Raw genomic sequence first — 25,217 nt, 5'->3', positions numbered from 1 at the left:
TGTTGCCCATTTTTTATCCAACCTGAAATGACTTTATCCAGCACAGAAGAGCAGTGGGAACTGGGAAGTCATTTAAAGTACACTAAAAACTAAGCTTTGTAGGCTTGTAAGCTCTTTGGCGAACAACTGAATTGCTTATTGATGTTAAGGCAAGCTGTAACAGTAGGGATACTTTAGTAGATTCTCCTATGCTCCTGTTTTTGGCATGCTCTTACAAATACTACCGGTATACAGGTATATTGATATTTTTTGTTTTACAGTACCTCTTTTTGTATCAGCAACATGTAACAGGATGTACTTCTATTCAGTAGTTAAATTGTTTTTATAAGGTAGAGGGGCTTTTCTTTATGTGATATCAATATCTCACCGTTATTGTATAATACTGATGGAGCTCAGTCCTGGTTGCCTTTTTTGCCCTGGGAATGGGCAAAGATCAGCTTGTTAACTTCAAATCTGCCCACACTGTACTGTGTATGCCCAGTGTACATAAGCCCCATCATAATACATAGTACAGCAGAAGTACATTGTTTTGCTTATTGGCACACACTTGTTACTATTTACATAATTGATACAATGGGGACAATGAAATATAGTATAAACAGTATACCATCGTGATCCAACTCTTGATGTTCCATTATGCCATACCGTAATTTTGTTGGGGTCACTTGACGTTTGAGTCAAGTATACACAACCTATGACAATGATTGATTGGGAAGCGAGACATCAACAGTAATTTCATAATCACTCAGATATTACTGTGCCTGTGGTGATGGAATAATATTCGCCTTTGACCTCTTTTCATACATCAATATGTTAAGTACATTACCTACTGTCACATGCTTTGTGGCTGTAATGGATGCAGCAGGGATAGTTAAATAGTTTTACTGCCATGTTCCATTTTTTGGGATTTTGGGATTAGGTCAACCTTTAACTGATTATACACAATATTTAGTAGAGAGTGAGGAGAGAGAATCAGCTTGGCCAAGCTGAACCACCATCACATCAACAGTCATTCATCATAATCACTCAGACATTACTGAATGCTGTGATGATGGAATAACCTGCACCGTTGACCTTAACCTGACCTTTACCCTCTGTGTCACCTCAGGTTCATGGGGACGTGCTACGCGCTGTTCTGGTACATCTTCTCTCTGGCGCACGTGGCCCTGTTTGTGACGAGGATCAGCTACACAGAGGAGCTGCGCTCCTTCGTGGGGGCCCTGATCGTGGGCACCTACAACATCGTGGTGGTCATCGTGCTCACCAAGCTTCTGGTGGCCATGCTGCACAAGAGCTTCAGGCAGATTGCGGTGAGTTGAATGAATTAATTAACAAATTAATAAACAAATGAACAAACGAATGATCAAATGTATGAATGAATGAATGAATGAATGAATGAATGAATGAATGAATGAATGAATGAATGAATGAAATCTACCTTCACTTTTTCTTCTTCAAGCGTAGGGCATATATTGTGCTCTTGATTCAAAAGATATTCAAAAAGTCATGGAATCGTAAATGTTACCACTTCAGACTCCAAGACATAAATTACTTAAATTGTTACAATACCATTACCAGTACAAAACTGAAACTAGAGCTGAAACAACATTCAAAGCAACATAAGGGTATTACTGTACATAGATGTGGGATGCAATGAAATCACATTCAGCTTTGTCCTCGAATGAAATGTGCTCTACAACTTAAGATGAATTGTTTATATTTTATTATTTCATAGCATAAAATCATGCTTCGTAGATTTTAGAGATCTTCCACATCATCTCAAAGCTAGCTGATACAGTAGATGTTTATCCTAACCAAAGATAATGACGTAGAAACTAGCTTGCAAAATTAGCACAAACGCATTTTCATATTAAACTGTTGAATTAAAAAAGGGTAGAGGTAGATTTAGTCATGATGCTTAGATGAACATCCTCTATTAATTTTTCATAACATCCAAACAAAAAGATAGTGACCCAATCACATTTTGTTTTCCACATTTCCAAGAATTAACTTTAGACATTAATTAGAATTTGCTGAGTCCTGTTTGTTTTCAGTTGCTGGGAAGGCTGGTGTCAGCTACAATCATATCACGGCACCGAGCTCAACACTGAAATATCTGTTGTTTAGAGAAACAACTTCCGAAAAAGTCTGACTTCCATGGGAACTAACATTTTAGAATGTAAACATTTTAAAGTGATCATCTCCATAATATGGCTTTGCAAGGGGAAATATTTTGTTTGACTTTATCCGTCTGTTTAGAGATCAATCTTGACTCCCTGCCTTGACTCTTCTACTGAGTTTAATCATATGTTTTGAACACATACGACAAGGCCAAAGGCCTAGGTTTACAGTTCATGTTAGGACAGCATAAATTGTGCAATGGCTCAAAAGACTTGGCAATAGAATCATTGATCTCTCACTGAAGACCCAGTAAATTACCCTGCAGCACAACTGAAAATGGCGTATGAGCAATGGCATCGGTCTTGCAGTCATGGACAATAAGGTGGATACATTAGATTCATCTGAGAACTTGTAGGTTCCCCTACCCTGATTATCATCGCCTTTCAAATCTCTTCGAGACTTGATCTGACCAAGAGCACACCAATTAACGTTTCCCTAACGGCATGGTCGACCCGCCTCCCGAGGTTTGCTGCTGGTTGACTGGTTTCCAACAAAGTGGGTGGAGTTCCCGTTTTTTCTGGAGATCAGAAACGATATTTACATTGCTCTTGGCCTGACTAGAAGGAACGCCGAAGGTGTTGCGACACTAGGAGAGCGTGGCCTGGCTAAGGTTCCCCCACAGTGGCAAACTGAAGAACCTCCAATTTGTTCAGTGTACTCAACGCTCTTGTGTTGCTTTTGCTTTCAGAACCACGAGGATAAGGAGTGGAAGTTTGCCCGTGCCAAGCTGTGGCTCAGCTATTTCGATGACAAGTGCACTCTTCCCCCACCCTTCAACATCTTGCCATCCCCCAAGACCGTCTGCTACCTCATCACCAGCCTCAGCAAATGGGTCTGCTCACACACCTCCACGGGCAAAATGAAGAGACAAAACAGCCTCAAGGTGAGAGGGTGGTCAAGGTGTATGTGTGTGCGTGTGCGTGTGCGTGTGCGTGTGTGTGTGTGTTAGAGGTGCTCCGATTGCTCGGCTGCCGATCATGACCGGCCGATAATGGCCAAAAATAGCCTGATCGGTGATCGGAAAAACATGCCGATCAAAAAACCGATCGAAAGATATTAAATTCCTCACGCAACCATTTGCCTTTACACCTGGCGCTGCATGTAGGCGCTGGGTCTGCACAGCTGCAACTGCACCAAAAGAAGGCATCTTTGCTTGTCTATAACTTTTCGCCATTCCCCCCTTCATTTCCACCATTCATAACCATATCTGCATCAACAATGATCTGATTTTCCGATCAATGCGCCGTTTACCTGACAATGTAATTTGCGATTGAGTACTCGCCAGTGAGCCATTTTACGTTATAACCTGTGTAGTTGCCTCGGTCAGCACGCGACAACTTCACGTTGTCAGCACGAACATGTCAATTATTGTTTTCAAAGTTGTAATTGGCAGTCAGTCGATTAGTTTGATAGTCGCTGAAACACCAAACGGCGACAGATGTGGTTAAAACTTGAGAGAGAGATTCAGGACGGTAGTGGAGCACTGCAACTGTGGACGGTGACAGAGAGGGGAGGGGCTCTCCTCACGAGGCTGCTCAGTTAAAGCGACAGGTTGTTTTTTTCTCGTATGTGGAAGACTATTTGATGTAATGTTTCAGTTTCAATTCAATCTTAAATAGTTTAGTTATTCTATGCAATAACTTATACATTGATTAATACTGTAGACTGTATTACCAACACTAGTCTGAAAGATAATAATAATAATAATAATAATAATAATAATAATAATAATAATAATAATAATAGCCTAATAATAGACATGTGAAAATTAAGATTGATTGGTTTATGGGCAGAAATGGTATTCAATAAGGATAATTAATAGGCTATTAAAAAAATAGGAAATCATTTTTGTGATCGGCAATGATCGGTAATCGGCAGATAAAGATTTTTGGTGATCGGTATCGGTGATCGGGCCAAAAAATGGTGATCGGAGCACCTCTAGTGTGTGTACGTGCCTGTAGCCAAGGACCGATTATGATTCCATGGGCCCCTGGGCCAGACAACAAGAAAGGCTATCCTCCATGAGTGTTGCTAGTTTACAAAAAGACCCAAAGTTTTAGATCAGACGTTTGAGACGATATGTTTTTGGAGTTCGGGAGTTTGTCCCCTGATAAAAAAAAATTGGAAATACAGTTGGTAAAACTGTGATTTTTATGCAATATGAGAAAGGAAATATAGAGGCTTGGGCTTCAGGGCTCCCTTGGCCATTGGGCCCCCGGGCCTTGGGCCCAGTAGGCCTGTGCAGTAATCTGTCCATGCCTGCAGCTACAAATGACTATGTGAATGTGTTAGCAAGTGATGTAGCCTTATGGGAAAAAACTTGTCTCCATTTTGTATAACAGCTGACTCACTTTATTAACTGCCACAGGGCTTTTTTTAAGATGAAGTATTAGATTGGAGCTTTGGACTATGTAAGAGAATTTCTTTGCAACCAAACTTTTTCTGCGAAATATCTTTACGCATTGAATCATTGTTTAATTATTAGATGTGGCTTGCTGATCCATGCTGCATAATAATGGCACTGACAAGATACACTAAATGAAGTACAAGCAGAACATTTGGCATAGCATACTAACCCTAGTTAGTTACGCAAATCCATTGTCTGTGTTTTGCTTTGTTAGTGATGCTGATGTGGAATGTTGGCACCATTGCTAGACAAATCAGAGGATTATTGGCTAGTCTGTCTTAGATATACTGTACTACAATAGCTGTGAATGAATGAAAGGCACATACTGTACCTTGCTTCCCTCCTATCCACATGCTGTTTACATATTACATATTTCCAAAAACGAAGACCTGTCCTCGTTTGTGCCTTTCGTCACACACTACAGAGGTTTTTCCTTTGAAAACAAATCTTTCTAAAAAAATGGATATTTTTGAAAACCCCAGTTTCACGTTTGCAAGATTCAAGATTCAAGTGTTTATTGTCAATGTCAAAAAGGCAATCCAAACACAACTTTGCATTTTTGACCGACAATTTCCTCTTGAATCTTGAATCTGCATATAAACAGAAAAACTGAGACTTCTTACCTGGACACTGCCACAAACTGACTTAACATATTTATGGCAGCTCTTGGCTTCGCCAATGGTGTGAATGAAGCTGTTTTTGAAAACAGAGGGAAGAAAAATGTATGTTTATCAAAATGGCTATGTATAAACAGCGTGTTAGACCTAAATGCTCCACAGTCTGGAGTGCATCCCTCAGAACAGCGAATGCAACGGCATTTAAGTTTAACGTTTAGTGGAAAAAATACATCAGATTTGTTTTGCTTGGTAGTAATGATACTTAACCCCTTTACACAGAGCCTAAGCTATAACTCTACTGTCACCAAAACTGTAATGACCAAGTCTTAATCTGACACTTCAGACTTTCTGTAATGTTGATATGATGCCGTTGAGGGTTTTTTTTTAAGCAAACAGTGAATGACCTCGACGGCAGTCCCCTCTGCACAAAGAGGCCACTTGATCCTGAGTGATATTATGGAAATGGTCCACAAGCTGTGAATAAATAACTTCACTTGAAGTCTTAATTACTAATTGGCACCATCTCTGGACATTTTGTTTTCGTGTTGTAGGAGTGGAAGAACCTGAAGCAGAAGCGAGACGAGAACTACCAGAAGATCATGTGCTGCCTGGTGCACCGCTACCTGACCTCCACGCGCCAGAAGATGCAGAGCACCGACCAGGCCACCGTGGAGAACCTCAACGACCTGCGCCAAGACCTGTCCAAGTTCCGCAACGAGATGAGGGACCTCCTGGGCTTCCGTACCTCCAAATACGCCATGTTCTACCCCAGAAGCTAGAATCCCATGCCGATGTATCTATATCCAACCCCCTCCGAACCAAGCACTACTGATATACCTTGTTCCCCTGAACCTCCCCCAATGCGAACTTGACCCTTGCAGCATGCTCTGGACTATTCGATCTCCTGTTTGGGATGTGAAGTGGGGACAGAGGGCGTAAATATTGACACTCTGGATTTTAACTGGAATCACACAGACACAGAGAAAGCACTCTCTCAGACACAAACACACGCACACGCACACGCACACATACACACACACACACACACACACACACACACACACACACACACACACACACACACACAGTGATGCACAAACGCAGAATTGTCCACGCCTTAGTCCTCAGACTCAGAGCTTATGTAATGGTCCCTTTCCTCCTTGTTGTTTTCTAAAAAAAGAAAAAGAAAGAAAAAGTGTCCACCTTTTCGACAAAAAAGTCTAATAAAGATTGATGGAAAATAAACTTTCTAAAAGCCCCCTTTTCTCTTATAAGGTGTGCCAGAATTAATACCCAACATGCATCACTGCTCATTACATCACAAGACATTTTGGAAAAACACATGCAGGTCCTAAATGGCAGGTTGATATTTTTCCAGTTCAAGACTTTGGCACAAGCGCTGTGCCGAGCAGTAGGACCATTAAAATGTTGAGCTCCAGTGGATGAAAGCACATTTGACCTCCGATCAGTGCCCTTTCTCTCACTCTCTCTCTCTCTCATATTTTATTACGCCAGTCCCTGTCAAAATGAACCAGAACATTCACAGCTGAATTCCCAAGGCAGAACTTTAAGAGGACAGAGAGGAGACTGAAGCTGTAATTTACAAATAAACACAAATTACCTATATGATTAGTGCCCTGACTCTCTCACTCCATTTTATTACCCCAGTCCCTGTCAAAACTAACAAGAAAATTCATAGCCGAATTCCCAAACCAGTGCTTTGAGAGGAGAGAAAGAGGAAAAGAGAGTTTGGCTGGTAATTTACAAGTCTAAAGACCACAGGAAAGTCTTGGAACATGCCTATTCCGCCACGGCTGTCTCCAGATGCAGTGAGGTGACTGCCAGGAAGTTTCCTCCTGCCTAGCCGACTTCCCCGGCTTGAGCATGTGTAACAGCTGCCATCACACCTGCTTAAGGATATAATCACTACATCCGATACTGGCTATATACAAGGCTACACTTATAATTTTTTCCAGTTTTATTGTTTGTTATTACTGGTAAATTATTAAAAGGAAATTCTTGGCGTTCGAACAGCCGTTAAATATGCCCTTGCTCTCACTTAACATGTGGCTACTGGGATACTATTTAAGCAAGACCTGGAAACTTTTGATCATGACTTTTTTATTTCATTATTCTCTCACAAAACAATTAAATATAAATTAACATATGACTAAGATTCCGTTTCATATGAAAATATCTCATTTTGCTTATTTTTATATTGCCACTAGCATTATAAACATTTTCATTTCTGATGGAAGGAAGAAACAAACAAACAAAAAAACAAGCTGATCAAGAAAAAAATAGAGTGCTTCTTTTCATCCATGATAACAAAACAAAAACAAGAATCAAGCATTATCTTTGCATGATGCCATGTTGTTGCAAAAAAAGATGCTACAAAGTTATTGCACTTGTGTCACCACATAAAATGCACCCCATCCTGGATGAACTCAACAAAACAAACAAGAGTATCTTGTAAACAGTGTGTCAACATGAACACCCACCACTCACTTATTTCTTTATTACTCCTGGAGACTTTGTCCTCTTTTGTCATCCTATTTTGGACCGCTCGGACTGCTACTTGTCCTCACTCCCAACACGCATCTTTGGAGATGGATGGCGGGATAAGAGTCAAACAATAAAAATAACAGGTTGGAATGAAGAACTCGTGACTCCATCCAGAGAGGAATGGAACCAACCTCCGTGGAAGTATGTCTGTAGATGGGAGCTTCACCATGCTGGAGCTGAGCGGATGACCAGTTGCCGTGCACCATGCCCCAGTGGGCACAAGAGGATGGGGGTAGAGGAGGTGAGATAGGCTCTGGCAAACTGGTGAACCGTGATGGGATGGGAAGGAAGGAAGAGGAGGAAAGGGTAAACAGGGCAACAGGAGGGGTGTGGGAGTGGTAGTGCTGGAGGAGGGGATTGAGATGGACTCTGAGATGCCAGACTGTTGATCCGTCATGGGGAGAAGAGGGGGAGTGTGGGTGTGGGGGATGAGATGGGCTGTGACCGACTGTAGATCTAGGAGGAGAGGGAAGGGTTGGGGAAGAAGGTGGGATTCAGGATGGGACTGGAGGTTGGGCCTAGATGAGCTTGGAGGAGTTCTTTGTTGCCCTCAGCAACGATTGGTCATTCTTGATGGGGATGATGAGGGAGGGAAGCTGGGGAAAAGGAATTGGGTGGAGGGGGTTGGAGAGATTTGTTTTCGCCCTCAGCAATGCTTGGTCATACTTCATGGGGAGGAAGAGGGTGGGGTAACGGGACAAGAGAGGGTCTGGGTGGAGGGGAGGGTGGTTGAAGGAGTTTCTTGTTGTCCCCCTCAACTTGGTCATATTTGATGAGGAGAACGAGGGGAGGCCGGGGTAAAGAAGGGCAGGTCAGTGTGGAGGGGGGAGTTGAAGGGGGGTTGCAGGAGATTCTCCTCTTGCCCTCAGCACCGCTTGGTCTTGAGCGCGCTGAAGGCCCGCTGGTTCTTGGCCTTGAAGGCCATGACGAAGTGCTGCGGCGCGATCTTCCCGCGCCCGTCCTCCTCCACGTCGCCCATGAAGATGTAGCTGAGGCCTAGTGAGATCACACACACAATGCCTGAATGCAGTGGCGGTAGACGGCAGAAACATTCAGGGGGTCCGACCAATCAATCAATCAATCAGCGACCTCTATGTCGCGCACACGGACACCAACACTGCTCCGTCATGTTTATACTATGCGCTCATATATAAACATGGGCGGACAGCAGTCCAAAAACCACTCATCATAATCACTCAACAATCATCTGTGCTTGGTTTCATAGACATGTTTTATGTAGGTAGTTAGGAAAACAAATTAATGAAAAGTACACATGTATGAGTGTACACGCACGCACGCACGCACGCACGCACACACACACACATTCACACACACACACACACACACACACACGCACAAGCACAAGCACACGCACACACATTCTCACACACACACACACACACACACACACACACACACACACACACACACACACACACACACACACACACACACACACACACACACACACACACACACACACACACACAGAGCTCATGAGGACTTCATATAGTAAACGAAGCCGCATAGTAGCACAATATGGTAGCATAGTTACACAGCTACGCTATTTCATTCACTCAAATGTATGGAAACAAACAGTCATTTGCAGCTACGTAAAAGAGCATTGAGCATTCTTTGGCTGTCCAGACGGCAAATGCCTTTCTGAGAAGAAAAATGGCAGCAGCATCTACAGCCTTGGCCGCTATCTTGTAGCCTTTTCTGCATAGTGGCTGTTAAGCAAATCAGAGCGTCTCTGAGCCTGGATGACTTAAAGATCGCCTCTCAACGTTATTTCATTAATATTGCCGTGTTCCCCAATGTTATTGAATGTGTTACGCGTTGGTCCCGTTTAAAAAAACGCTGTGGTTATTTTGTTTCAAGCTGGTGTTTAGGGCCGGAAAATGGCTTGTTCAGAAACGACAGGGTTTTCCGGCTTTCAGGGCTTACCCTCATGAATATGCGTGACGCGATAAGTAGGTGTCTCTGATTGGCTCCTTCTCATGAATATGCATGACGTAATAATGAGGTCTCTCTGATTGGCTCCCTCCCATGAATGAATGAACCCGCCTCCCCCGCTCGCGCTATGTACAACTTTGGGAAGCTGCAAGCTGTTAGCTAGCTTAGCCTACCGGTACTTGGGTCCGTCTGCTGGAAAACATTGTTTTTTGGACTAAAATCTCAACATGTCTTCAGAGATACAGCCATATATATATGATCCTGAGTCAGAGGACGATGGAGAGGTGGAGGAGGAACCGATTCCTCATCGTTTGACGATGAACGTTTCGGAATGGTAATCTCAATGTTTATTATGTTCTTGTCGTGTTATTACAAGTATGCTTAGCGTTTTAACAATCGCTTTCAACTATGCTTTCTAATAATAATAAACAATGTTGTGACCAAGTTCTGATTCTGTAAGCGTTTTGTCTTTGTAATCTTTTAGTATGTTGATGTTACAACAACCAGAAAGGGTCTTCCTGCTTAATTCCTCCTCTAAAGTAGTGTGCTTGTCTTCAGATAACAGTTCACCAACACAGAATGATCGTTCGGTAATATTACACCAATATGAAGACAGAAATTGTCTAATACCATTCATGTTTGTTAGGTGTTCATGCGACAATTGTGAAAGAATGCCGCTTGAGGAGGAGAACATTTGCTGCCGTGAGATTCCCCAGGTACGATAGACATTTCATCTCTTGCTCAAAAGCTTGTGTACAACCGTGTTGGGCAGTAATGCATTTCAAAAGTTACGAACTACTACAATGCATCACTTTTCGCTGTAATGCGGTAATGTAAGGCATTACAGGGCAAAACATTTACTACTGTAACATTTACTACTTAGTTACAATGCTATTAACTCAAGTTGCAATGCATTACAATGACCTGGATTGTGGTGGGTCAGAAAGAAGCTATTCCTGAACCTGGTAGTTTCAGTCTGCATGCTGCCAAAGTAGCATGTAATCAGTAATGCATTCGTTTTTGAGTAACTTGCCCAACACTGGTGAGCAATATGCATCATACTCTGATGCTTATGCAGAATACATTTTACAGCTGGAAGAGAAATAGTAATAACTACTAAGTGTTGTGTAAGCTACACCAGTCCCAGTGTTCTGTCGAGCTCTTTCGTCAGGCCAATATGTACTATATGCATGCATACTTTTACAGTGATGAATTTCAAATTAAAAGGCAGTATATTATTGGATAGAGTTTTGGGTTATGAAATATATGACAGGGCAGAGGGGTGTGTCGCAAAAATATTTTTTTGGGCCAAAAGGGGATCCCAAAAGAAAACGTTTGAGCAAAGAGAGTAGATTAGAGCAGTGTTTCCCAACCTTTTTTGTCTCATGTACCCCCTAAGCCTTTTCGTTGTGCCATGAGTACCCCCTAACTCATGTTTTACATCACTTTTTCTATTGCAGTGTGACTATGCTCCATGTATTTGTTAAAATGTTAAATGTTCAAGTACCCCCTGCAGTGTGCTCACGTACCCCTAGTGGTACACGTACCCCTGGTTGGGAAACACTGGATTAGAGCAAGGGGAATCAAACTCTTTGTGATTTTTGGTGGTGGCTTGCACAAGAGACCACCATCTAAATGCTAAGGGGACATTTATTCTCAACTGTAAGACTCCAAAGCTCTCCTAATCGAAGGTCTCCTAAAGGGTGTTCACCTGAAATCACATGGATCCTGGAAAAGCCATAGCCTGAAGTATCTTACTCTAATCTACTCTCTTTGGTTTGACAGCTGAAGTCCAAACCCTAACCCTTACCCCTTGGGGGCGCTACTGCACTGCGGTGTAGAATAGGTAGCTCATAATCGACAAGACACTAAACAGACGTAGTTGTGCTTTGCTTACGGTCCTTACCTCGCTTGACGAAGGGGCACTTCTTACAGAGGATGACGATCTTGGTGCTCATGGTTCGGCCCGCTTGCTGGATGGCCAAGTTGCCCTCTTTATAGACGTTTATGATGGAGATGGTGACGTACATGCTGCCCCCGCGGGTGACCGCTGTGATAACTGTTCCCGTGACAACTAAGGTGAGAATTTGGAGGGAAAACAAGACACACAATCACACAGACACAGACAGACAGACAGACAGACAGACAGACAGACAGACACACACACAGACAGACAGACACACACACACACACACACACACACACACACACACAAATATAGTAAGGTTTTAATCATGAACTAACTTTGATTTTCAGAAGAATGCCTTAGAATCTAGCCTTTCTTAGTGATGACCATATTCTCCCCAAGAGCACCTTCAAACCATTGATAAAGTGATGACCATATTCTCCCCAAGAGCACCTTCAAACCATTGATAAAACAACCTTTTGAAGACTATCTGAACATTGTGTCCCCTCAGCCCACGTTCCCCATATATTATACGGGCCCCCAATGAATGACTGTTGGCTGGCTGCTGAAGAAGCTGCACAACCCAACAGAAAAGTTTAGCAGAGAGCCAGCTTGGAATGCGTTCACGTTTAACTTGGCGGCCACGGCTGGAGAACTGTCCCTGAGAGGTCTCTGTAAAGGGATTTAGGGGGTTTCACGTCTGAAATATTCTTGGCATTTGGGATAGACCTGAGAGAGAGAGAGAGAGAGAGAGAGAGAGAGAGAGAGAGAGAGAGAGAGAGAGAGAGACGCAGCTTGCTTGTCATATTTTTTCGGGTAGGCCCACAGCGACTATCTTTACCTCGCTGCAGTGATGCAAGATTCTCAGCGAGGTGATTCACACCTTATACATTATGCAAGCGTGAACATATTTTTCTTATTCCCCACTGCTCATCCACGAAGCTGTACTTTTCCCTGTTTTCCATATGCAAATCCAAGTAAACCTCGGTGAAGGACGGCAAATAAATAGCTACCTCACTTCTGCAAACAACCCTCCTTGGACATGAACTTGGCCACGCTGTTCCCAGACCAGTGAGTGACCAAGGCTGGGGCGGGTGCAGTCCTGAATCAACACTTTCATATACTAACAGATTAGGCAAGAGTCGACTGGACTGCAGTGCATTTACACTAAAGCAACAGTGTGTGTGTGTGTGTGTGTGTGTGCCCCATGCACAAATACACCTTGCTTCCACCTCTCCAACCAGAGAGAGAGAGAGAGAGAGAGAGAGAGAGAGAGAGAGAGAGAGAGAGAGAGAGAGAGAGAGAGAGAGAGATGGAAGCAAAAAAAAATGAAGCCAGTTTTCAACGAATCTTTTGAGACACGCAGTAACAAACCAGCGTGCCAAAGATAGCATGGTGTTTACCGGAGGGGAAAAAAAAGAAAACTTAAAAACATAGTTGTTTACCACCGGGAGACTAGAATCATAGCCAGGGCCAAAGCCTCAGCTGATGTTTAGCTCACACCCACAAGTAACCCCAGTCCTGCATCCCAGACACCCACACAGTCAAAAGACGTGTTGTCAGTCAAACTCAGCTGCAGAGCACAGCAAAGAAATTGGGGGAGTGGGAGAGAGAGAGAGAGAGAGAGAGAGAGAGAGAGAGAGAGAGAGAGAGAGAGAGAGAGAGAGAGAGAGAGAGAGAGAGAGAGAGAGAGAGAGAGAGAGAAGGATAGAAAGAGAGAAACTGAGAAAAAGAAAGAGGAAGAAAGAGAAGGAGAGATAGATGGGGTAGAGAGAGGGAGGAAAGGCTAAAAAGTGAGAGGGAGAGAGAGAAAGAGAGAGAGGGAAGAAAGGGTAAAAAAAGAGAGGGAGAGAGAAAGAGAGAGGGAGAGGGGGAATCTCATACCAAAGTTGCTGGAACAGTAATGGCTTTCGGGGGTTCCCTTCCTCTTGCATTTCTGCTGACAGAGTGCTGCAGAGTACTTCAAAGCTAGAACAGAAGAGATAGATGCGCGGGTGAGAGAGAGAGAGAGAGAGAGAGAGAGAGAGAGAGAGAGAGAGAGAGAGAGAGAGAGAGAGAGAGAGAGAGAGAGAGAAAGAAACACATATTAGAGGATGCAGAACGCAGGGAGATGAGATTCGAGATGTGAGAGCGTATGATCACAGCTTTGAACCTCCTCAACCATCCCACAAAATCTTTCCGAGGCTCCCTTCCCTCTCTCGATACGGGGGATCTACAGAACATTTGGAAAAAAAAATAACGGAAGAGAGCTGAAAGGATATATAGCCTGAAGCCTGTGGCAGACATCTGTTTTACACAAGCTCCCAAAGCCTGCTGGAACAATATATAATGGAGCTCGCATAGACACACACATGAACGTATGGACACACACTAACAAAGCACACACACACACGCGCACGCACGCACGCACGCACACACACACACAAAGTTTCAACTGTGTTATTGCCTTCTACTGGAAGCAAAATGGGGGGAAAGATAAACAAAGAGGAGGTACATGGGGATGACAAAGCCATTTGAGCAGCCCAAAGTGTGATGACATCACCTGCATCGGCTGCCAAGTTCGCTTCTCTCTCTCTGTGCTCAGACCTGGGACAATAGGTTATTCGCCCCGTCATATCTAAGCCAGAGTCAGGGATGTGTATTCTTTTTCTGTGTGTGTGTGAGAGAGAGAGAGAGAGAGAGAGAGAGAGAGAGAGAGAGAGAGAGAGAGAGAGAGAGAGAGAGAGAGAGAAAGAGAAAGAGAGAGAGAGGAAATGTGCTATGTGTGTATACGTGGGTGTTTCATGTGTGGGAAACACAAAGGGCCCTAGCAGGTATCTTATAATTTAGACTTTGAGTCATGTATTTATACACAGTGCTTTGACAGGTAGCCTGCACTCATCCCTCTTCTTGGCATGGGCAGCTGTGATTCGTGTCACCTGGGTCAGCCAAAACACTCTGTCTTGAGCCTAGTCCATCAAATTACATTCAAAAGCGCCAATGTGTGTTCAACAGATGTTACTGGCAGCATTCATATAATCTGACTGCCATAAAGAATGCGCTTCACAAAGAGAACATTTTTTATTTGTCTATTCTTCTAAGATTCTAAAAAGTAAGTTCCATCACAGCCTCATGATTGAATGGATGACACTGTTTGTGAGCAGAATACTTGGCTATTACTACGTTTGTTACAGCTTCATACCGTGGCATTGTTAGCAATGCTTTCAGAAAAGAAAACTTACGTATCGACCTTGTTGTTGTGGGTTGTGTAGTGGTGGTTGGTGGAAGGGTAGTGCTGGGGAACTTTTTGGGTCTAAACTTGTAGTGCCCAATAAATCCGTCTGCTGTCAAACTCAAGTCTGACAGGAACTGAATGAAAAGCTGATTCCCATCCGAATACACAGGACTAGAAAGAGATATACAAAAACAAACAACCTTAGGCATTTTCCACAAGTAACCATCAATCAAACGATCAACAAGGAATCAACGGTCAAAATACATAAATATGAAACGTGTTTTGATGTCAGAGGTTTTACGAGATCATAAAGTCTATCAGCTCTATGTTTATCTAATGTCTGACATAAAACATGGTTAAAGAATCCTTTGACAACAGATACTGGATCCAATGAGTTTAGTTGTTAGCAGCTGGACTTCTTCTTTGAACTTGAATATGATTAGCTAAATGTGTTCAAGCACAAGTATGTCGTCCATTTGCTGACAGCTAAACTCCCTGGTCAACACGACATGAACGAATGAGAATATTCACAGTCAACAGGCACTGCACTCACGCTGGTGGGCTATCTCCACAGTATTTGCCGATCCTTTTCGCATCGTTGATCTCCCCTCCGTTGAAGATGGCCACATAGTCATAGCGGCAGTAGTTGTCCCTCTCCAAATCAAACTTCTCAAACTTCACCTCGATGATCTGGGTACAACGACAAAATGGTTTACTACTGCTTCTTATCCTGTTTTAGCATCTTCCATTCCAGCAACATCACATATCTGATGTCTTAGTATTGCTTAAAGCCAAAAACCTCAATAACATCGCTGTTCCAGATCTGTTCAGAGGGTTACGTGGCGCTATTCCGACATGTCGCTATTCCGACGTTAATGTCTATTGTCGGAATACCGACACGTTTTCCACCGTCCGCTGCTATTCCTACATGCCGCTATTCCGACATCCCTATCCCTAACCCTAACCCTAACCCTAACCCTAACCCTGGGGATGAAAAGTGTCGGAATAGCGGCATGTCGGAATAGCGGCATGTCGGAATAGCGCTATGTCGGAATAGCGGTTGCCCCCCGTTCAGAGGGCACGTGTGCTGCCTAAGATTCCACTTGCCTGATTCTTGGGCGCTACAATGTGCCAAGCACACGTGACCCCAGCGGGGTAGTCCTTCTCCGGCCAGTTTGGAGTCTTGAAACTCCCAGATGGCTTCACCAGCCGACCGCCACAGTACTGCTCTCCTGTTGAGATTGGATCAAACATCAAAAGAATGTGGTGAGTTGACAGGTCTGGCACTAGAAATAATGTTATACTTCATCATGTTTAATGCATTTCATAGGCCCTACTGTATTGGCCTACTGTTCTATATGTTTCTTTTCTTCATTGTGTGGTTATTGTCTCTATTCCTGTTGTATGTCATACTACGGCAACACCTTAGTTTCCCAGTCTAGCATCAATAATGCCTAACATCTTTCGACATTGTATCTATTGCAAAGCAATATCTGATTCATGTTCCGTTATTTATAGGAAACCGCAGCTCTTTTTGAGGGATGAACATCCCGTCTAAGATTCCACACACTGTAGTAATTTTAGAGCAACAGTTGTTGCCCTTCTGTTCCTTTCAAGGTTGATTTAAATAATTTAATCTCTGACTGACGTTCCCTGTAATTCAGTATTTAAAAAGGGGCTGCCAACGCCACAAGAGAAGGGGAAAGAGAGGAGGAGAAGATATGAAGATATCAAGTCACATGCCATCAGCATGTTGCATGCAATGCATACCCACGCTGCCTTGCTCTGTGCAGTGTGGTAGTACACAAAATCCAGAGCCTTATCTTCTGACTCACTCTCTCACAGGACCCCTCTGACCAGATGTGTCAACACCCCAGGACTGTCAAGCTTATCCTACTTATCACTCTTGATAAAATGTCTGAACCAGTTTTTTTATCCCCACAGAAGCCTAAATTCAGACACGGTGCCTGACTACCATCAGCTCTGCTTTCACACTATTCCTTCAAAACAAAGTCCAAAAAATCTTCACAGTGCCCTGCTCTGACCTGCTACCTTACTGTCTCTCCACCATCAAACAACTCGCCCTCTCTAAAATCCTGTTGTGGTTAGCCAAGCATGTCAGGGGCAGGCCAGGGTGAGCAGCGGGTGCTCTGGGCAGACTCAGACTCAGACTCAGACTCAGACTCTGACGCCAAAACTCTCTGCCCAAATAGAGGATTTTAGGAGCCGCGAGGATGCCTAGTGTATAACAGGGTGCTTAACCCCGGCCCTGTTTTGGGCATAGGCCAGGGCTCAGATAACGGTTTCAAACAACTCTTTTACAGCTGTCAGGAGGAGGAGGGAGAACAGGCGGAGGAGACACCTAGCCATTAAAATTCCAGCGTGTTTGTAAAGGAGGAGAGAAATGGAGGCAGTAGAGGAGTGGAGGGAGGAGAGGAGTGGAGGGAGGAGAGCTCCGTGTCAGTCGTGCTGAGTAAGGGACCACAGGCACAGGCCACTGGTCTCTGGCTCTGTCCCTCCGACATTGGTGAGACACAAAGTACATGCGAGAAATTCCACGTCACACTGTAAACTGCGAAGCCCCTGCTTATCCCTTCTCTTTCTCTATCTCTCTCTCTCTCTCTCTCTCTCTCTCTCTCTCTCTCTCTCTCTCTCTCTCTCTCTCTCTCCCCCCCCACACACACACACACACACACACACACACACACACACACACACACACACACACACACACACACACACACACACACACACACACACACACACACACGCCCACACACACACACACGCACACACACAGCTCATGATCAACAAGTGAGCAGTGCAAGTAGCCCTCTCATTCTAAAAACCCTGCATGATGATCCCTGTTTATGACAATCCACAAAAAGAGTCCCGTTGAAGATCATGTGGTTTTATGTCTTCTTGTCTTTCTTTTGTGGTGACAAGGACTGATTTCAAAGACTCACTTCTGAGTCCATTAAAGTCTGACCTTTGCCCCTGAAAAAACAACTGGTCTGGGTGCCACGTGCCTCTGGAAATGGGCTGGTGTGCCATTTTTTCCACTGACGTGCTTTTCCAAAAACAGTCACACAAACACACCCCACGGAAGCACAGCAGGCTTAAATGTTGTCCAGTCATGGAGGAACAGATGTTGAATCATCTGATGAGCAGGCTTATAATATGTTGCCGTTTCAAGGGAATCCTGGTCTGGCTGGTAACAGTGAGTAACCTACGTCCTACACATGGACTAAAAGACTCCCCTGAGACAATGACTAGTAACGGCATATCACGATGCATTCCCTTGCATGTTAACGCAGCTACTGTGGGCCTACCTTGCTCATTTCAACGGAATTCCGGACTGGTACCAGTAAGTCCTTCCTCCTACACATAGATCGTAAACACTCCTGTGAGGCAAGAAGAAGTGACGGGATGCCATGTGTTGCCTTGCAAGGCAACTGGTCAGGTAACAGTGAGTAACATCTTACAAATTGACAGTAAACTCCCCTCTGAGACAACCACAACTAATGGAATGCCATATGTTGCCTTGTATATCATCACAACTATACCTCACTCATTTCAAGGTAGCCGTGAGCAATCTCTTAACCATGAACAGTAAACTCTCCAGTCAGACAAGAGCAAGTGACGGGATGCCACATGTTGCTTTGGATATGAACAGCTACCTCACTTGTTCCAAGGTTACTATTCAGGTACCACCAGGGAGTAACCACACACACATGGACAGTGAACTCCCCTGTGAGACTAGAGATTGTAAAGGGATGCCATGTGTCATGTCTTGCATGTGAACACAACTACATAGCTCGTTTCAAAGGAACTGGTCAGTACCCACACATGGACAGCAAACTCAACTGTGAGGCAAGAAATAGTAATGGAATGCCATGCACGTGTTGCCCTGGATGTGAAAACAACTGCCTCACTTGTTCCAACGGCATTGGTCTAGTAGCACAAAGTAACCTCACACACCTAGAGAGCAAACTCCTCTGTGAGACAAGAGCAAGCAGTTGAATGCCATGTATTGCCCTGTATACATGAGAATACAGCTATACCTCGCTCATGTGGGTGTGCGGCTGAGAACACCCCCAGGAACCCGCTGCCGGCTGTGTTTGCATCCGACACCATCTGGAGCAGCATCTTGTTGCCCGTGGAGACCAGGGCACCCGGCCTGAAGGTCCCGCAGAAGCGTCCCAGGCGCTGTCCATTGGCATGTCCACTGTAAACATCCACGTAGTCGTAGCGGCACAGGTTGTCATTCTCCAGGTCGATGAAGCGAAAGGAGAAGACAACAACTTTCCCCTCAGGAACCTTAACCACAGACGGAGAGAAAAGTTATTTTAAGGTCATGTCATGGAAGGTGTGACAAGACACACTTCAGATTAGGGAGTACTTCCATTCTGTGGTGAGCCCAATCACTGTTTAGGGTTTGGTGACAGTTTGTTTTTGTTTGGATAAAGCACACAATGATGTCTGTTATGGCAGTGCAGCACTTGGAATAGCACCATGAGGGGACATGCAACATGCAGTTTTGTTGTAGCCTACGAAAATGCAAAGCAGACTGCTCCAAAATTCAGCCTACCCCCGGGCGTGCTGAATGGCTGGCAGCCAAATACCAACCAAACAGCAATTACAGAGCCTCTGCGCACTGTTGGACTACTGGCTGTAATTAAGCACCGTTGCGTCATTTTGGGTGATAAGTGTTCTCATTCAAACCATTAAAGCCTATGATTTCCCTCCCTCGTTTTTACTGTTTACTGTACATTACAAGACGAGGATAAGTATTTTTAGAAAAGGGAAACTACTTACCGTAATTCTCCAGACACATTTTGTATTCGGTGGGTACACTCCCGGATACCCCTGGCTACCGATAACACCGGACTCCCCCGTTAGGTTGCCGCCACATCCAAAGACCTGTCTGCGGAGACAGATGGAAGACAGAGCACAGCTTAAAACGTGTGACACAGCCACGGTGCTCAGTGATGTTGACATATCAAATTGTGCCAATAACGAAGTTAATATTCCACTGCACCATTGCGCGTTATGGCTAGACATGGCCAATGGCGCAAGTGCATACGCATTGGGCACCGAAATGGAATAAAAATGAGCATCACCAGTTCTTTACTGAGAAAGAGCAACTGCATGTAGGCTATGTGAATTTCGCTTCGTATGGAATGGCATCGCAATCTAGTATCCCGTGTTGATCTTCCACCTTCGTTTTAACTTGGACCTCTCTCAAATGCCAAGCCACATATCACCGGCGGGAACATTAAGAGCGAAAAGATGCATGGTACCTTCTTTGAGGTGGCTGTTGAGCGTGGATCCCGGTTGCCAACAGCAGACCCCATGCACAAAAGACGGTGCAGATCTCCCACATTGTTGGCATATAAGACCAGGCAGTGTGCCTGTTTGCGTTATGCATTGGCGCAAGTAATATTGTAAACGCACGGTCCGCTGAGAAGAAGTACCCAGAAGTTCCTCGGGGGGAGTTCAGGCTGCAGCAGAGAGTAGAGCAGTAGATGAATATATCGTTTGTTCGGCGTGGTAGGAGGGAACAGGCAGGCAGCTGCCGTTTTCCAAAACCTGGGATCAAAGACTGATGGACTGAAAGTGAAGGAGGGGGGAAAGGCGAGGCGAGGCGCTCATGCGCTCCTTACTGTTGGAACACCTGACCACCAGTAGGAATGTCATTTCACTCTTCAGCCATTACTTTACTGCTGTTTCTTACTGTCTGGCTCTTTCTGCCGTTTTAACTGCCATGTCTCCTTCAACCATACCGGCCACTACACACCGCTGCACATTCCCTTGACTTCGAAATAGTATTGAAATAGCGAGGTAGTTAATATACAGTTATCAATACCAGACCATATCTCGCAAGCAGGGGTGTCGCTCAGGGGGGTAGTGTGACTGAGTTACCAGGGCCCCATTTATAATCGGGGGCCCACACAGTGTCTGGTTTATGTGACTGGGGGGTGGTGGTGGGGGGGCGGGGGGATCCATTGGTGCTGATTGTTCATATGGCCCACAATTTGCTGCTGCACCCCTGCCCTCAAGTGAACTTAATTAAAAAGACATTTGTGCTTCACTCAATTAGATAGATAGATAGATAGATAGATAGATAGATAGATAGATAGATAGATAGATAGATAGATAGATAGATAGATAGATAGATAGATAGATAGATAGATAGATAGATAGATAGATAGATAGATAGATAGATAGATAGGAATAGTACCACCTAGTGGCTGTAGTGAAGACTCATCCTAACCTTACCCTTATTTGTAGGATGCCAAACACTATCAATCATGTAGCACAATTGTGTTTTTGTTTGCTAAACAAAAAGAGCCAGTGTGTATTGAGCAAATCTGTGGAGACAATTCAAGCTGTGGAGCACTGTAGACTTTTAATTATTTAAGCAAGCATGCGTTAAATCAAATCATGGCTTCTGGAATCAGATGCACGGATGTGGTCTTTGTATGATACTTTCAGATGCCATTAAATAGTAGTTCACACAATGTCCAAGCCGAAGTGTGTATGTGTGTGTGTGTGTGTGTGTGTGTGTGTGTGTGTGTGTGTGTGTGCGTTTTGTGGTGTGTGAGTGAGTGAGAGAGAGAGAGAGAGAGAGAGAGAGAGAGAGAGAGAGAGAGAGAGAGAGAGAGAGAGAGAGAGAGAGAGAGAGAGAGAAGTGTGTGTGTGTGTGTGTGTGTGTGTGTGTGTGTGTGTGTGTGTGTGTGTGTGTGTGTGTGTGTGTGTGTGTGTGTGTGTGTGTGTGTGTGTGTGTGTGAGAGAGAGAGAGAGAGAGATTTTTTTCAGAATTTCGACTTCTATTTACTGTCATTCACACAACACGTACACTCAGCTCACCATTGTGGCATTTGACCTGTGGGGGGCGCCAATAACATTTCAGCGGCTGATGGATCAGATGCTGAAGGGGCACAAGGCTACGTGCGCCGCTCACTTACCTGCAGGGCCGCTGACAGCTTTGGCCAAAACTAGGACAAAGTCCTCTGAAAGGGTCCCTATAACCCAATACAAACAATATAATGTAGACCCAATTCTGGCCCCCCTCTCTGCTTGGGCCTGCAGCAACTGACCCCTGTGTCCCCCCCCCCTGTCGGTTTCCCTGATTGTGTTCCCTGAGAATGGGCAGTTTTTTTCTGCTTCATGCTCAGAATAGAAGTAACACATGTTGGCTAGTCTGATGTAAGTCAACTATACAGTAAGTGATGATTGAGCCATTTTAGCACTTTACAGGCAACAATACTAATTCTACTTCCAGGTTCCTATGATATTGTGCAATGTATGATAAAAATCACCAGTTTCAGCAGAAATTGAATTGCATTGTGTGCACTGTGTGTGGTGTAGAATGCTGTGTAATCAGGTGGTGTCACTTGCAACATCAGCAGGCACTGGCAGGCAACATTTCTTGAACATCCAAAGGAACTGTCTTACCCACTCCCAACACTTATGTTGCTCCCACACTTTTGAATGCAATGCAACATTATAATATAATTACATTACAGTCCATTACAGTGCAGTGCAATTATCTGATGCTTTCATAACGATTGGCTCATAGCGATATATTAGCCTGCATGAATTCTTCATCTGTTACATTGCATTGCATACACTTTGTTGCTGATGCTTTTATCCAAGGTGACTACGGTCATTTACTGTATAGGCTATTGGTTACAGTTATTTATTTGGCTACAGTCCCAGGAGCAGTATGGGGTTAGGTGCATTGCTCAAGGGCACCTCAGTCGTGGAGTGCGGTAGGGAGTTGAAGAGTGGGATTCGAACCTGCTGACCTCTGATCTAACCCCTATCTCCTTAACTATTAGGCCACAGCTGTTCCCTGGGATTCATGAAGTTCCAAAATGCACACCAGAAGGGGAGGTGTTCGCAACCCGATGCAACACTTTAAGAAATAATAAAGTGCTGCACACTCCCGAGCTGTAGCTACATGTTTTAATGTTGTCACAACGTTTTGGCCGGAGCAAGGGGCCATTGGGGCTGAAACGTCATCACAATATTAAAATATTTAGCTGCAACTCAAGTGTGTGGATTCTGTTTTCTTTTTTCTTCTTTCTTTGGGATTCAAACACGCAGCACTGATCCCAAGTCCAGCTTCTTAACCATTAGGCAGCATGACTGCCTCAATGCATTCTGTTTTACAGTCCACATACTGACCAGATGTCTGACATTTATCGCATATCGCCAGCACATGTCAAGAACATTAAAAAAGGATGCACCATGTGTCGTCCATTAGACAGGTGCGAGAAATGGCGTGGACATTGCCACAAATCCAGACCTCGTGGAACAGCCACAGTTCAGTGAGTCATGGCCAGTTAGCCATATCCAGCCACTGGAGGCTACCATACCATCTGTGCTTCCACCCAGGGCGGCTGACAACTTTGACTGGGCCCAGGACAAAGTCATCTGAAAGCCCCCCCCCCCCAACTCAACACATACAATGTAATGAAGACTGAATTCTGCTCACCCATTCATCTGCCTGGCAATTATGAATTTTCCATGCATCATCACCCCCCATCATCATAGGGCAGCTCTGGTTTCCAGAATGCCAACCAGTCCCTTCAGTAAGGAGAGGATGCCAGAGACCATTGTTTGTTTTCAGTGGCTGTGTATAATAATGTGCACTGTTCAGCCATTGGAATGCTCTACTAGTTGTTATAAAGTCTTTACAACATTACACAGTCTTTAGTAATACATTATGACAAGGTTATTGCTGTTGTGGACACAGCAAATTTATGACAGGATTCATGTCTTCAAAGGTTTCAAAGGTATGCATTGTATTTGCTTTGCCAACCTGGCCAATCCCTGTGTAGCTGGCAAGACCCACCAGCAGGAGGAGTGTGTGAGTGTCCGCTTGTGTTGTAGGTTTACCTGCTCCTAATCGGGACATTGGCTGCACAGGAGCTGAGAGCTGAAAAGCCATCAAGGAACTGGCAGTGGAGGCAGAGGAGGGCGGGAGGAGGGATAGGGGGTGGAGGCCTAGGCTTAGGGCATCAGCAGGGGACAGGGGCAGATCATTTTCATCACCCCTTCACCAGAAGATGTACTGGGATTAAAGAAGAGAAACATCTGTGACCGGTGGTGGTCCTTAGCTGATAACCATTGCCCTCATGCTCTCTGGTGTAGGCTAGTGGCTCCAGGGGAGATGCGTCAGGCTATCACTGTCAGGGGCGGATCTAGCCATTATGGGGCCCTAGGCAAAATATGAACATGAAGCCCCTAAAAGGTCATTCTTTGAATATGTACGCAAAATAATGGTCACCTGTAATTGATATTGGGATTTGTAGTTCTGTGAACATCCCTCTGCTTCGGTTTGAACTTCGGTTTGCATGTCTGTGTCATCATTATGGACTAGTCTAAAATGTACAGCAAACGGGGTAGGTGTGGTGGGACAAATATTATATAGACGTATAGAATTCTGTGTTTGGGTGCTATTGTTTTGTCTCATAAAAAAATGCCTCTGCAACCAGCATATCTTCAAATAATGGTCTGAAAAGCAAGTAGGCAAAAAGGAATGTGTTAGAGCAGCTCTTTTGGGAACTGTACCTTATCTAGGGTTGCCAACCGTCCCTTGAAATACGAACTCGTCCCGTATTTATAAATATAAGTACGGGTTACGTATTGAGCTGAAATGAGACACCGGACATTAAAATGCATTAAATTGCAGGAAATTACATGTAAGAAATAGGCCTTCAAAATTTTCAGCGGAAGGACCCCAGAGCCCTAGCCTGATCTCATGACTCTTAAATCTCTTCGAGACTTCGTCTGACCAAGAGCATACGTAACAACATTCTGAAACAGCATGGTTGACCCACCTCCCTTGGTTTCCTTCTGGTTGAGGGCAGAAAGTTTAACCAATCATTTTCTTAGTCCCAATAGAACATCTCTGCTTAAACCATGTCAATGCCTTGAACACGTCTCTACCCAGGACCGTTGAAGATGCTCAAGGGTCATTTCACATGAAATCAGACACTTTGGGACCCGACCGACACAGATTTCAATCATAGGCTACTTGTGCCTGTTTAGTAGCAAGGTAGCACCCCAGAAATGAATTTGTGTGAATCTGACACCAATATTAAAGGGACACTGTGCAGGAAATGGTCAAAAAAGGTACTGCAACTATGCTGCTTTTTGAAAGTGGGCTGCCTATTGCCACATTTGATCTTTACATGAAAGCTTACTAAGTATTAAACAATTATTTTCTAGTATGGTCCAAGTACAGTCGTTTTTGCAGCTAAAAATGGCTATTTTTGGAAATTCAAAATGGCGGACCATGGAGAAGATCCCCCTTTTCATGTATGAAAAGTGCAATTTTTCCAGTCATAATGAATA

The 25,217-nt window shown here is 44.3% G+C and overlaps 2 protein-coding genes across 2 annotated transcripts in view; one reads left to right on the top strand and one right to left on the bottom strand.

The window, feature by feature from the left end:
- The window catches only part of trpc1 (transient receptor potential cation channel, subfamily C, member 1), a 39,170-nt gene extending 32,715 nt beyond the window's left edge, over window positions 1-6,455 (top strand). The window contains exons 12-14 of the mRNA XM_063206824.1: window positions 1,109-1,310; window positions 2,870-3,064; window positions 5,757-6,455. Of these exons, the coding sequence (XP_063062894.1) occupies window positions 1,109-1,310; window positions 2,870-3,064; window positions 5,757-5,984 (625 nt within the window). The 3' untranslated portion in view covers window positions 5,985-6,455. The remainder of the gene's footprint in view (window positions 1-1,108; window positions 1,311-2,869; window positions 3,065-5,756) is intronic.
- Window positions 6,456-8,144: 1,689 nt separating this feature from the next.
- On the bottom strand, window positions 8,145-20,436 carry pcolce2b (procollagen C-endopeptidase enhancer 2b). The gene is made up of 9 exons (XM_063206825.1): window positions 20,150-20,436; window positions 19,665-19,773; window positions 18,911-19,166; window positions 15,954-16,078; window positions 15,400-15,536; window positions 14,854-15,017; window positions 13,517-13,600; window positions 11,633-11,800; window positions 8,145-8,766 (listed from the first exon to the last, which is right to left on the bottom strand). Exons 1-9 carry the CDS (start codon window positions 20,275-20,277, stop codon window positions 8,636-8,638), a joined length of 1,302 nt encoding a protein of 433 aa, XP_063062895.1. The 5' UTR covers window positions 20,278-20,436; the 3' UTR covers window positions 8,145-8,635.
- Between the last annotated feature and the right edge of the window lie 4,781 nt (window positions 20,437-25,217).

The sequence above is a fragment of the Engraulis encrasicolus genome, chromosome 9, assembly GCF_034702125.1.
Source record: "Engraulis encrasicolus isolate BLACKSEA-1 chromosome 9, IST_EnEncr_1.0, whole genome shotgun sequence".
In the NCBI taxonomy this organism is placed as follows: domain Eukaryota; kingdom Metazoa; phylum Chordata; class Actinopteri; order Clupeiformes; family Engraulidae; genus Engraulis; species Engraulis encrasicolus.
The sequence above is the reverse complement of the archived record's forward strand: the minus strand, read 5'-3'. Positions and strand labels throughout refer to the sequence as shown.